We start from the raw sequence: 15,120 nt of genomic DNA, 5'->3' as shown, positions 1-15,120 counted from the left end.
ATTCAATTCACCCGCTTTTGCTCTATATCAATTGATACCATTACCTGACAGTAGGGTTGCTAACTCTGGCTGCTCATATTCTGGGGGATGTCAGCAGAAATTATGTCACTGAAAGATTTCTGAGTGAAATTGGGATTATTTTAAAGCAAGAATTTTGAAAAAAAGATGAGAAAAATTTAGCAGATCATTGCAGGCATGAGATTTTTTCACCGTCTCCTGTCTGCTGCTCCTCCTTGGGATCATAAGCTGCAGCTCAGTAGCGGTGGGGCAGCGAATGGCTCCTGGCCATGGAAGCAGAGCGGGGTTCACTCTTGGCTGCTGCCCAGGAAGGTTTGAGCTGGCACCGCTGACACCCGGTATCATGGTTCTGACTTCCTCCCCGCTCCTCGGCAACCCGTCAGTTGGCGCTGCTGGGACTGGGACGGGAGTGGGGGCATTGGAGCCGCTGGTTCCCTCCCATCATCTCCATTCCTGTGTGGGACTTTGGCCATTTTGATCCATGCCGGTCAAGATCCTACTGGAAACCATCATAGTCCCAATGTGCCTGGCGGTGATAAGGGCAATTACAGGTCTGTTGTCAGTAACTTCTCCGGCATTCAATCTGCCTACGTACATATGTAGATAGGCAGGTACAAACCACCTTCCACTCACTGTCCCTCTCCCTCACAGCTGCACTCAGCCAAGTTCACTCATTGATTACACATGGCCCTGATCGGACCCTATCCTAGAAGTTCAGGAACACTGCACAGACTTCGCTCTACGCTTGTCCATCACTGTCAACAGATACTGAAGTTAATCAGACTTAAACATTTTATTGTCTGTTAAAAGGTGAAATCCATTCCTTTTTGAAGGGCTGTTATTTTCTTTTCAACGCAAGAGTATGTCTTAGCTGAAAATGCACAGTCACATCAAGTGTGACCCAGCAGACTGATGCTTAAAGCAGGGCATCATCTTTCAGTGAAATTCAGATCAGCACCAATCCCACCACAGCCTGCCAAAAGTCCCAGCCAACTGGGGCCATTCCTCCTGGCTCTTTTTTCCCAGTTTAAGATTTGAATTTCATTGGGTGGCGCTATGTCAGATCCAGCTGTAGCTCAGAAATACTGGGCTGAACTCTCCAGTCGGCAAGCGGGGGCGGGGCCTGCTCGCTGAGGCGTTAAATGAGGCGTGGTGACATCGGGCGGGCGTCCTGACATCACCGCACATCATTTAGATTTTCAGTTCGGCGGGCGCGCAGCCAAAGGCCTATTAAGGCCATTTAAAAACTAATTGACTCAATTAAATGAGCTGCCTGTCCAACCTTAAGATTGGCGGGCAGTGAAGAGCCCAGGTGGCCTTCGCATTTTTTCTGAAACCTCATCCACGGGCAGGTTGAGATTTCATGAAGTGTTTTAAAAAATAATAAAAATGTTTACATTAATTCTTTGACATGTCCCAGCATGTTTTAAAAAATGTTTTCTCCTTTATTTAAATTTACACATGTCAAACTAATTTCCCTGAGGCACCTCTGTGTCTCAGGGAGATTTCTGCATTCTTCCGCGTGCATGCGTGAAAGAGCGCAGGAAACGACTCAAGCATCCCCCCACCCACACAGGGAGCACTCAGTGCTTCCAGGCGAGCATTTCGATGGGTGGGCCTTAATTGGCCCACCCACGTAAAATGGTGGCACGGCCCTGATCAGGGGGCATCCGCCCCCACATAACCCCCCCCCCGACTGGGGGAAAACTTTTCCCATTGATTTGCTTAAAACAGCCTCCCGGAATGCTTTCTTTGGCCACTAAAAGGTTAATGCTGACTCCCAGCCAACCTGGGAGGGTTGGCAACTTTACCTGACTGAAGTCTTGGAAATTTCAATTGACCCAGAAACCACAGACCTTTGGGGAAATACGCACCAGATTTCTACTAACCTTTTGAGTGAAAAGGATGCTTCTTGATTTCACTCCTAAATGACCTTGCTCTAATTTCTCCTAAGGTATTGGGTATACAATTGACAAAATAGAAACTTACTCATACATTTTGCCTTTAATGTGGAAAATGCACCAAGACTTAATGGGAAAATGTCATTCCACCTACCCTTGCCCCCAGAGAAAACCCCAGAGACATTTTTTTTTGATAGAGACCTGCAGCTTTTGGGTCCTTTGCACTTTCCCACTCTGTATGAGTCAACAATTGACTCCTCACTCTGAGAAAATTCAGGGCCTTTTTGATGTAACTTGATGAAGTAGCCTCTAAAACCTAAAACACAATAGAATTGATCTCACTGAGCATAGCATATTGAATATCTTTGAATCTTCTGGATATTGTTGCAAATATGAAGTTTATTAGATTGCTATATTTTGGCTCTGTTTGCATAATTTAGGTAAAATGGAGGAATTAAGGGGGGTGGGGCGGGGGGGGGGGGGGTGGTGTTGAAACGTGACCTTACCTGAATTCTGTCTGACAACAAGCTTGGGTGGCTTGTTTGTTAAGGATGGGGTGGGGGTTGGCCGGTGGGGTGGGGGGCAATATTCACACCTGTAGACAATGGCATGTGCATCTGTGTAGGCCGTGGATAAACTGTTAATCTCCAGCTCTCACAGGGAGGTGTTAGGAATTTGTTTTTAATAAACCATCTTACTTTGAAATGTCTATCTAATTCCAAGCTAGAATGGAATTGGTGGTTTAGAAGATAGTTAATTCACATTTCTACCTGGACATAAGGCCCATGTGATTCTATAGCATGGGCTTTAGGAAAGAAAAACAAATAAAAAGCAATTGTGACGTCAAGCTGCAGGTTCATTCATGAGCTTCACAGACAGGTCGGTATGTAAGAATCTGAGAGAGAGAGAGAGAGAGAGAGAAAGAAAGAGCAAAGAGATGGAGGAAGCCAGTCCTACAACTGAAGCAGAGAAAATGCTGACATTGTTCACCATGCAGAAGGCAGGTGAAAGCTTGCACTCAGATTGAAGAGATCAAATTTATGAGGATTTAGATGAGGCTGGAAGATTAACTGAATAGCAGTTAATTAATATTGCTTTTGTTGATACTCATAGACTCCAAGAACTTAAAAAAAGAAAATCTGAGCTTGCAGTTTGATAGCTGAAAGGATGACACAACATTATTTCACATGTTAAGACTTTTACTGTAACAAACAAACTAAAAACATTAATAACTAAACAGTAGTTTTGTAGGCAACTTATACTTTAAACTGCAGAACAGAACTCTCCCGTTTTACTTTTAACCCAACCAAAAATCCCAGTTCATAGCTACATTTTACACTGTCCCTTAAGTAGTCATCAGTTTTCTTGGATGCAGCCCGAAGCAATTCTCAGCTCTCAACTTTTAACCCCAGAACTGTCTTTCATGGTGAAGGCTTTTCCTGACAATTCTCCCCCTAGCAGAAGATAGGCAAATCTCTCTGCCTCATTTCAATTGCTCACAAATTTGGTCTTTTCAATCCGAGTGTGAGCTCCTATCCACATTCCTGCATAATGAAGCAGAGAGACCTTTGGCCTTTAGCTGCTCCCTCTCTCCCAGGTCCCGGCAGACAAACTTTGTCTAAGAGTTTCAGGGATATCTTAGAAATCTTTCCCCTCTCAAAGCCCAGATCTATAGCCAGGTGAATCATCTGGACCTGGTAACCAGGTAGAAATACTAAATAGCAATCCTTGAGACCCTAAGTGGAATTTTTACAGACCTGTTTTGGCGGGGGCCGGCCTATGGTCGTAAAATGCAGCAAGCCGTTAAAAAGTGCATTGATTTCGGTGGGACTGTAAAATCACGCCAGCGTAAAATTCCACCCCATAACTCTCTCTTATCTTGGAAGTAAATGGACAGCTTAAAGCATAACAGTTTGCAACATGACATTCTCAACACTTCCCTGGGGCTTTGAAGACTAGCAGTCTCACCACTGTGAATACAGATGCTGTTGTTATTGTCTCCAAGTGTGAACACATTACATGTTCTTTTGAGCAAAACAACCCAGCCTCCCTTTAATCTTTAACAGCCACATCACTGAAGCCTGTGGTTAGGCAGACCTCAGAACAGGCCATATGATTCGTTTTACCATAAATTGAAGACACAGTCCCAAAGCATAACAATCTTATAAAACCTCATATTTGTAACACTTCTAATTTATTTGTTACAATAAAAGTCTAAAAACTCGAAATCTTGTCGTTTTATCCTCTGGACAGTCACTGGGCATTCAAATATCATTTGAAAAATTATCAGTCTCTACGGGGATCATAACAATACCTTCCCTTTGGATTGTTAATTGTAGGGCGTTGAAAACAGTCATGAATCTGTTTTAGAGTTTGGATTCTGATGCATCCATGACAATATTGTTTTACCTCCCAAATAAATAAATAATTCTGACCTAAAATCTATTGATGACTTCACTTAAATTGATTATCACTCATTCCTCTATGGCTGGAATTTTACAGCCCCTCCCTCTGGTGGGATCTTCTGTTCCCGTCGAAGTCAACAGAGTTTTGAATGGCTTGCCACATTTTACGGCCCCGTTGCAGCAGGGACGGGGCCGTAAAATTCCGCTCTTTGTGTTTTAGTATACTGTGTGAGCTTGTCTTTAAATATAAGAACAGCATGAGTTAATATAGTGTGACTTGACTTATGGAAGTTCCTGCTTTTAGTATTTTTTCATTACAATCACGGCATGTGGCATGTAATTAGTATGAGGTGGCTATTTTCACTCGTACTGCCTTCCTTGTTGCATCTTGTTAACATTTCTCTGTGTCATTGCAGCATGTATTTTTTGCATGGATCCTTGGCAATTACAATTTTTCTTTCTGCACCAAAAAGACTATTTTTCTGTGATATGGTTTGTTGTCAAGCCCTTAATAAAATGAGTTTCATAATTTTGTCATAAGATGTGTGCTTTCAATATGTATTCTGGTTACACACCTTGTTAGCTGCTCAAGGAGCATTAGCAATTATGATTACAGACACAATGTGATTCACTGATTTTATGTTGTCACGAAGCTAACTGAAACACATTGCTTAAAGTTTTCTGTTTGAAAATTGTGCCAATTGAAAATTGAAACTCTTAAGTAATCAGAATTACTGACATTTTCTCTGAAAATAAGTGAAAAATAAAACCTCAGTCAGCTGCAGTGACTAAGCTGCTGAATGACTCTCCCTCCTTGCAGCCAGACTTATTTTTTGCTCTAAGCTATCGTGGTAAAAGTACATCTGTAACTTAGCACGCAGAGAGTGACCATTATAATTGCAATCCAGTGCAACAGAACTGAATGTTTTTATCATTTCGACCATACAAACATGTAATTGGTGTCAGGCACAACCTAATGTTAATCCAGGTTCTAAGTATAGCTGCTGAGCTAATTTCAGATTGTGTGGATTTGTTTCCTGCTTTTGGATGTAGGTTCATAAACAAGGGGGTGTATTTGCAGCTTCATTCAGTTCAGTTGCCTATATTCATGTAAGCTTTTACAGCACTCATGTATCATTCTGTTGTTTTAACTGTATTTGCAAACATGCACAATGCTGCTGTAATTATTATTACAAAAAGAAAAATTACCACTCAAGTCATTTCCTTGAAGTATGATAGTTTGTTTTGGGAAACTTGCCTGTGGTTGGTGCTGTTACTGTGGTATTGGCACCCATTTTGAGATCAAGACTTGCTTTCCTCTTCTAGTTTATTTATTTTGACTGAACTTAATAAGACTCCTTTAGTAACTATGAGGTTTGGGTGTTACTGTGGAGAATTTGAATAACCATTGCTTAGACTGCAATATCAGGAGAATACCATTATATTCATTAAGCACAAATATCAAGATACTGCAAAAGCAACTTTTCTCTTTTAAACTTAATCAGTCATTATTGTTGCGTTGTCAATCTCTCACTTGGGAATATACCATATAAAAATGAGTGAACAGCATTAATGGAAAAGTTTTCAGCAAATACATTACTGACTGGAATGCTTTGCTACAAAAAATTATCTTTTAGCATTTCCTTGCTTGGTGCTGTGCTACTAGCACTACTTTTCTTAAATGCATTTCATGGGCAGGCAGCTGCAAAACAAAATTAAAACTGACAGGACTCACTAAAAATGACTGCCTGGAAGCCTCGTTTTGAGTAGGTCCCAGCAATTTTTTAAGAGCCCAGTTCCATAGTATACTTTTCTATCACTCGCAAAATTAAATCCCATTAAAAGAATTGCAACCAATTGCATTCTTCAGTGCGAGAAAGCCTTTGGATGTAATGATATTCCCATTTTTCCTTCACCAGAGCTAGTACACGAACACCTGTATTACACTCTCCCTGGTTTTATTCTCCATTGATTTGAAAATTGCCTGTTATAACTTTGCTATTTAAAGCTACAGAGAGCCATGAGCAGCCCGTTTGAATCATCTATTTCAACGAGTCACTCCATGACAATTTACCACTCTCCTTCCTTATTTTTGCTTGCAAGTGTCACTGCTCCACCTGCCCATATCACAGGTTTGCCTCACTCACAAAAGCCTTGAATTGGCCTTCTGCTCCATTGCCACAGCTAAATTCTAGCTTTTGGGCTTTCCCTCCTAATAATCTACTGCTTGATGTGGAAAAGGGAGGGAAATTAATGAATGAATTAGCAAAACAGAAAAATAAGAAAATAACATTGTGAAATGGATACAGAAAGCAAAAAAGAATAAGGGATACTAATTCTGTGGAAGCTATTCAAAAAACAAAAAGAAACCGAAAAAGTGCATAAAGTGTTAACACTATGCATTTTTTCAATGAGCAATGCCACTGGAGAGCAATTAATATTAAAAATATTAAGCTACATATGAATAGAAATGAAAAACGTAGTGTAGCCTTGGTATTGGAGAAAAGCTCAAAAGAATATTAAAGCTTGTCCTGCGTGTTTGTACAAAGGGTGCCCACAAGAGAAATAAAGTCCAATTAAATGAATGTTGAACAAGTGAATAACCTACTTAAATGAATAAAATCTCCCTGCACAGTTCCCTTTCTTATAACCACACACATTCTCTTGACTATTTAAATGAATTTGAAGGTTACTTAAGTAAATCAAGATGGATAATTTTAATTGGGTAGTACATGAGCACCTGTATTACATCCTCCCTGGTTTTCTTCTCCATTGATTTGAAAATTGCCTGTGTTATAACTTTGCCATTTAAAGCTACAGAGAGCCATGAGCAGCCCATTTGAAATGATTGTGATTAAGTAATCTGCAGCATGGTCATTAGCATTAATTAGCTATGACTTGTACACAAATAAATAGGTTATACGCATGGTATAAAAGCCTTTTTTCTCTCAGTAACACTATTTTAAGACTCCTTTATCGAATAAACCAGCTGCGGGAGAATCTTCAATAGCTACCCCTCATACTCCACATTCATACTGTTATTTTGCGTTGTTATTCGGTGGCCCAGCAGGAATGTTGATTTGGAGAAGACAGGGATGGAGGGATGAATTTCCACCAGAGTTAAACTGCTCGATTGCTCTAAATTCAGATTCATGAGAACTAGCATAAACAGCAATTAGTCTGTTTTTCGGGAGTTTCTGCTCTTCTGCCAAAGTTGGGAAAACTCCCAATCAAAGCTTATTCCTACGGGTCTCCATTGAAACAGCCTACACAGGAGAGGGGAGGCAAATAATGATGTCAATATCACAAAAGATTTTCATTTTGGAATCAGATTTAGGGGAATCAGAAATTAAAGCTGAGCCAGTTCAGTGCATCAGCATACTTTTTTAATGTGTTGTTGGTTTCTGTCACAACACAAAACATATTAATACATTGATCCGGCTCACGTGTTTAAAAGGGCACAGGAAGAAGATTTGGTTCAGAGCTCCTGCAAATTCTACAGTCACAGGGGTCCTGATTTGTGATGACACTCAACTAACACCATCAAAAATAGATTAACTGGTCATTTATTTCATTTGCTGTTTGATGGACCTTGCTATTCACAAATGGTTTCTGCATTTGTCAACAATACATCAATGACTACACTTTAAAAGTAATTCATTCATTGAGAAGTGCATTGAGATCTACTGAGGATATGATAAGGCACTGTGTAAATACACTTTCTTTTCAATCTTGCTAATTTACTGAATAAATCTAGCTGAAAGTGCTGCAATAAAAAAGTTTAAGAAGAAGGCTAAACATTTTAAGCCAAAATAGAAAATGCTGGAAATATACAGCAAATCTCTCAACATCTCTGAAGAGCAAAGATAGGTTATCACTTCAGATAAAGGTCCTTCATCCCAAGTTGGACCCTTTGTGCAACCCAGCTGCTACTGATTGGGCTCACACACCCTCACTGAGACATTTGGGTTCATCACCCCTCACAAACAGACAGAGAAACTTTCTACTTTCCCAACAGGAAACACTTCAGAAACCTGGGCCTGAATCTTCAGCTCGGCAAGCGGGGGCTGGGCCTGCTCGCCGAGGCGTAAAATGACGAGCACTGACGTCGGGCGAGCATCCTGACGCCATCCTGCGTCATTTAGATTTTCAGTTCTGCGGGCGCGCAGCTGACTACTGAACTGTCAAAGGCCTATTAAGGCCATTTAAATATCAATTAAACTAATAAACTGAGCTGCCTGTTCAACCTTAAGGTTGGCGGGCAGGCAAAGAGCCCAGGCGACCTTCGCATTTTTCTTGGAACCTCATCCACAGGCGGGATGAGGTTTCATGAAGTGTTTATAACTTAACTAAAAATTTTTATTAAAATTCATAAACATGTCCCAGCTCATGTGGCACTGTCACATGAGGGGACATGTCTCAATATTTTTAAAATTATTTTATTCAATTTTTCATGATGAAATTAATCTCCCTGAGGCAGCTTTATGCCTCAGGGAGATTTCTGCATGTGTGCAAAAGAACGCAGCCCCTGACTCAAGGAACAGTCTCCACCCACCCCCCCCCCCCCCCCCCCCCTCAACAACCACCATCACCACCACCGCCACCCCCCTCCCTCCCCCCCACTCCCCTCCCACCGCTGCCTGCACAGGGAACGCTCAGCATGTCACGCTGGGCGGGCCTAAATTGGACCCCCACGTAAAATGGCAGCACAGACCCGATTGGGTCCGCATCCGCCCCCATGCAACACCCCCGACGGGGGGAGAATTCTCCCCCTGGAAAATTTAAAGCACTGAAAGGGGCCGTTCAGTCCATTGTGCCTGTGCCAACTGAAAAAGAGCTATCCAGCCTGATCCCACTTATTCTTGGTCCATAGTCCTGTAGGCACTTCAAGTCCATATCCCAGTACTTTTTAAATATAATGAGGGTTTCTGCCTCTACCACCCTTCCAGGCCGTGAAGTCCAGACCCCATTAATCTCTGGCTGAAAAAAAATCTCCTTAACACCCCTGTAATCATTCTGCCAATTACTTTAAATCTATGTCCCCTGGTTATAAACCTCACTGCTACCGGAAATAAGTCCTCCCTATCCATGCTGTCCTGGCCCCCTCATTTTTACACACCTCAATTAAATCTTTCCTCAGTGCCCTCTGTTCTGAAGAAACAACCTCAGGATTCCAAATCTTTCCTCATAGCTAAAATTCTCCATTCCTGGGAATTTTTTTTGTAAATCTCCTCTCTACCCCCTCTAGTCTGATCACATCCTCCCTGTAATGCGGTGACTAGGACTGCATGCAGTACTCTACCTGCGTTTTGCATTCTTGTCTTGCTACTATTTGGAATGACAGAAATTTCAGCTGAGGGGAAAGGGAAAGAGGAAATCAAACTGAACAACGCGGAAAATGTTCCAATTGATAGAAAGATTGAAAGAGGTTTATGGGAGAAAGCAGGAGAGTTCAGCCATAGCAGGGTGCGGTAGCTCCAGAGGCAGCTACATAGTTGATCTCAATCCTAGAGACAAAGAAATTCATAAACTATTTGTACCGATTATTGGAGGTGAGACAGGATGGGAGACGAGCGTCTGTGCAGGGGTTTTATGAAGGAGAAAATTCACTGTCCATACTCAGTCTACCTTAATGTGACTTCATTGCATTTTTAATTACCCTCTGAAGTGGCCTAGTAAGCACTCAGACGTATCAAGCTGCTACAGCAGATTGAGATAAAAGCCCACCACCCTCTTATCAGGGCAATTAAACATAGGTAATAAATGATGACCCTACCAATGATGCCCACATTCCAAGAATGCACTTTGTAAAACAGAACTATTTTGCAAGAACATTTCGGAATTTTGTTTGGCCTGGAAAGGCTAGAACAACCATGCAGCCCTTCTGTATTTGGCTGCCACAGTGCATAATGGCAACAAATGTTGCTACAGAACAGGTCATGCAGAAGGTTCACATGCTTTTGAGCTGGCCCCCTCAGAATGAGTCAAAATAAAAGTGGCTCTGGGGAGCTCTAACATTGTGTGCTTTCTTTTGGAAGCATAGATTTTTGGTGCTGAAGAAACAAAGTAAAAGCTTTGGCAAGACAGTTTAAGGCTTCACCACGGCAGGTGCACTACATAATAAAGTATAAGTAGCAAATCCTAGGTGGCTTCGACTGTAACCATAGCTCAGACCTGGATCAGAAACACAAGAGAGATATTATGTGTGGAAGATGTTCTACTCTGCTGATTTCAGCTGAGATGCATGTCACAGGTTCTCTACTGTGAGTAAAATGAAGAAATTGACAGGAGCAAAGGGCAAAGTTGCCTTTGAACCCACTAATTGCCAGTTGTGTCACTTTAAGCAAAGGAACAACATTTTTAACAGAACGCACTGGGGAAAGAAGGTTGCTTATTGCCTGCAGCTATCAGCTGGCTGTGTTCCATTGGGCCCCTAATCCTAGAACACGTCATTCAACTGATATCTGCAACAACATTGAAACTGGGATGTCAATAAGGTCGGTCTCTTGTGGAGCACTGAAATTCAAGTCAGATTCCATCATAGGCAGTAAAAGACAAAGAACAGAGTGACCCATGAAACTTTGAGTAAATCTGATATAAAAGCAAGGCAGTAGCCTTCAAGGATAAGAAGCAGTAGGTACCAATATTGCCACTTTCATAAAAACCTATGCATTCAGCTGTCTGTGTGATTCAGGAAGAGAACATCAGTTGAGATAAATTAATACATTTTCTTGGTTAGTCTTGCTTAGTTTGCTACATCCATGCTATGATACAAGATTTCCTGGGGGAAATAATTGAATTAATGAGAGTTTCCAAAAGATGGAGAGTGAAGTTCCACAAATTTAACTTTTAAAGGAGACAAAGGCAGATTTGCTAACTAGACTTGTCTGCCAATAAGAAGTAGAGCTGTTTGTGGACTTGGATTTTGTCCCAGCTGTGAAGGCTGCCATTGCCAAATAGCCAACCAGCAAACAGTGTCTTGACTCACACACAAACAATGGTTACTTGATTGAGGCATCAAACTTCTGCCTGTGCCAATTGTATCTGGCAGAATGGGCAGCTTCAGGAAAGCAGAGCGAGAAATTGGAAGGAGTAAAATGTAATCTCCTGAAGCTGTTATCAGCAAGGTTGACCATCCAAAAATATAACCTTGAGGAAATATCATAATAAGTCAGAAATAATATTCCAACCTCATATAGATCAAGGGAAAAGCCATGTTTGTATGTGGCATTTTCAATGATAACCTGGAGAAGACTCAAAGAAAATTGATATGGTTGAATGTAAAATTTACGACTCCAAATTATGAGTGAAGGTTCAGAGTTAACAAGATAGCAAAGAAGCAAATAACTATCAAGAGAGAATGTTGGCCTCGTCTTTAAAATGTTGAAATCCACAGAAAATATTGATACAGAGTGTTTCCCTTGAACTGCACTCCTCGAACTTGAGGAGATAGGTCCAGAATTAACAAGCCTGATGTCAGACTGGAACTAAGAAGACAATGTTTCCCCGCAGTGTGATAGATATATGGACCTAATTTCCAGCAAAATCACTGCATGCCTGTAAAAAAAAAAGCTAATGAACATTTTGCTAGGAATTGGATTGCAGGTTATAAGTACAAGGAAAGATATAGGTGATGCGATTCCAATGACATCTTTTGAGACCATTTTCCTTTATAGAATGCAAATGATCTGAGCTGAATAACATATTTTGTTTGATGGCCCTTGATGGCTGGAGAGAAAATTCATACTGCTTTATGGTCTTGAAAGCTTTCTTTATGGTAGTTTGCTTCTCTCCCTAAGGAGAATTAATGGTTTGTAGAGTCTATGAAAAGATTGATCAGGGGTGGGGAAGAGGTTTGCCGTACGGAATCTTTCTCCATAGTCTCATACAGTTACATGTTGTAACTCAGTGCACTCACATTTCCTGCAGATCTGGCAATTTACTATACATACAGAAAAGATTTGGTACAAATTTAAGACACTTCAAAGTTGTTTCAGCACATCGGATGTCAGATCCATATGAATCTCTGCTTTGACTTTGAAATAAGGTGAAGGGCAGGAATAATGAGCCAATACAAATGGAACTGGCTAAAAAATGAGATGACAGAATTGAACTTGAATTTGAGTAACAATTGGCTAATAGACCAATAACACTCACTATCATTGTGCTCTGCATATGAGAGAAAAATACAATATTCAGTTATCTACTATAAGTGACTGGAAAATTATTGACCTTTTTTGTTCTTTTTTTAGAAGAATAACTCTGGAGGATGGCAGTCTCAGAATAGCTAATGTAACAAAGAGGGATGGTGGACGCTACACTTGTATTGCCCGGAACCATTTTGGGTCAGCCAACAGCACAGGAACATTGATGGTGAAAGGTATTGATTAAATGACATGATTTATATGTATACATAGAGCTGTAATGTGCTATAAGGCCATTGGTTATTAATCAAAGTAATGATTCAAGTAAGCTATTAAACAATGACAAATATTACACATTGGGTATTGTCTAACAGTGGCAAATACTTTACGGTTTGTTTACTAGCATCAAAAGATGTTGATGACGGCATATGATGTTTTCATGACTGGAGTGACTGCATGGGTTACCTGATTTTTTTAAAAGGACATATGGCACCCATTTCATAAACACAGCTTCCACTTAAAAAAGTTTGAAGGAGTAAAGAAGACGTGAAAGAAGATTTGATATTTTAAGAAGGTGCTCTGTTGACATAGATTGCCTTTAATAACTTGAAACACTGATAAGTTACCATTTGCACCATGACCTAGCGGCAATAATATGATGCAAATTAAATGATGCAATATGATCACAAGTGATGCAATCAATTCTGTCTGATGATCTATATTTATTACTTTTACCTCAGTAAATACAAAGTTGTAATTTACAAAATAAAACATTGTTTGACATTTTTGTTGCAATCATTATGACAGCATTAAAGCTGAAAATTCAGAATTCTGTTCTAGGAACTGAGTCTGGCAAATAAAATGGCATTGTCCCTTTATTTGAAGTCTCAGCTTCAACAATCTATTGATATACGAGTTGAATGATTGTATTCAAACTGTTGTAGGCCTTCAATATTCCCATCCCACTTAGGCAAATAGGTAGATGAAATGCAATCTTGCTTTTGCATACAATCTTCACAAATGAATATTGTCGACAATCAGGATAAACAGAAAGCTGTCTGGACAAACAAGAGTGCCCATAGGGAATTATGATTTGATTTCCATTTCCCACTGATGAATAGAAGATGAAATGTATCTGCACAAAGAGAAAGTTTGTTGGCAAACAAGAAACAATTGGTTGGGGTTAATGGGTGATGCTCACATTGAGAAAAGATTAAAAGGATTAATTCCTGGTTGAGCGCTGCAGGCTTCACTTTTGTTTTTAATTTTATGTAGCTAATTGGGATTTAGAAACATGGATACCAAAATTTGCTGATGAGACAAAGTAAGGGTCTTGCCACATGCCTACGGGAGGATATAGACAGGTCAGTGGAAGGTGGAAATTGTAATTCAATATAAAGAGCTGTAAGTTAATGATTTTAGATGAAATAAACAACAAATTGGAAAAAATATGGTGAGTATAAATGAACAGGAAAACCCATGAGTTGTTTAAGTCATTTCCTGAAAATGTGGTGTAGTTGGATAAACTGTTAAGGACCCATGGCATTTTATTTTTTCTTCAATAGAAGCAGAGTACAATAGCAAAGAGTTTATAATAAATTTGCATAAAGTGACATTAGTCCAGTTAGAGTATTGTTAATGCATTCCATTATAGAAAAGACTTAAAGCCATAGAGAGCAGCAAAGATTCACTGGGAAGAAACCAGAAATGAAATACCATAGTTATAAAGGGAGAGCTGAGATATTGGAATGATGTCCACTGGAGCAGAGAAGTTTAGGAATTAACAGAGGCTTTTAAAATTATGAAGGATTTTGATTGGGTGAATGGGGGTTGGGCAGGGCGGGGGAGGGGGGTGGAATAATTCCTCTGGCTGAAGTGCCAATTATAATTTAAACTCATTGCTAAGAGAATGAAGAATGAGGTAAAGAGAAATTTCTTTATAGTATAAATCATTAGAGCATTGAATACTTTACCCCAAAGTACTTGATGCATCTTTTTATGGAAAGTGGATAAACATTTGAAGCAGAAGAAGATACAGAGCTTACAGGCAGAGACAAAGGCTGTGGGATTTGTTTGGGATTACTCTAGCAAAGAGGCAGCAGAGACAAATATGTCAAATGCTTTAATCATTTATAGTTCTAGCTAGGGCACTAGTAAGATAGATTGTAGTAGAAAGGACTTTTTTGAACTATATTGTCCATAGATGCCACATTAAAAGTCAGGTAGAACTTTTGGGGTATGTGCTGTAAAAGAGTTATTACAAATTATTACTAGCAGATGCATGGGAACACCACCACCTGCAAGCTCCCCTCCAAGTCACACACCTTGCTGACTTGGAACTATGGCCAGGATTTGATGGCCCTGCCGCGGCTTGTCTCCCCCTGGCGGATGTGGCGAGCCATTTAAATCTCCATTTAGTTCGGCGGGACCATAATATCTGCTAGGCGGGAGGAGCCGTAAAATCCTTGCCTATATCACTGTTCCTTCACTGTCGCTGGGTCAAAATTCTGGAACTCCTTTCCTAACAGCACTGTGGGTGTTCCAACAACACAGATTGCAATGGTTCAAGGATTCAGCACAACATCACCTTCTCAAGGGAAATTAGGGAAGGGCAATAAATGCTGCCTAGTCTGCGATTCCCACATCCCATGA

At 40.5% G+C, this 15,120-nt stretch overlaps 1 protein-coding gene across 4 annotated transcripts in view; it reads left to right on the top strand.

The window, feature by feature from the left end:
• The window catches only part of LOC144681763 (contactin-4-like), a 1,677,954-nt gene that overhangs the window by 1,052,552 nt on the left and 610,282 nt on the right, over positions 1 to 15,120 (top strand). For 2 of the 4 annotated variants that reach the window (XM_078543733.1, XM_078543732.1), the window contains exon 12: positions 12,580 to 12,704. In XM_078543733.1, the coding sequence (XP_078399859.1) occupies positions 12,580 to 12,704 (125 nt within the window). Of the gene's footprint in view, positions 1 to 12,576; positions 12,705 to 15,120 lie in introns of all 4 variants that reach the window. The other 2 variants (XM_078543731.1, XM_078543730.1) reach the window with 1 other exon arrangement.

Source organism: Cetorhinus maximus, chromosome 6, assembly GCF_964194155.1.
Source record: "Cetorhinus maximus chromosome 6, sCetMax3.hap1.1, whole genome shotgun sequence".
NCBI lineage: Eukaryota > Metazoa > Chordata > Chondrichthyes > Lamniformes > Cetorhinidae > Cetorhinus > Cetorhinus maximus.
Note: the sequence above shows the minus strand (reverse complement) of the source record. Positions and strands in the feature narration are given on the sequence as shown.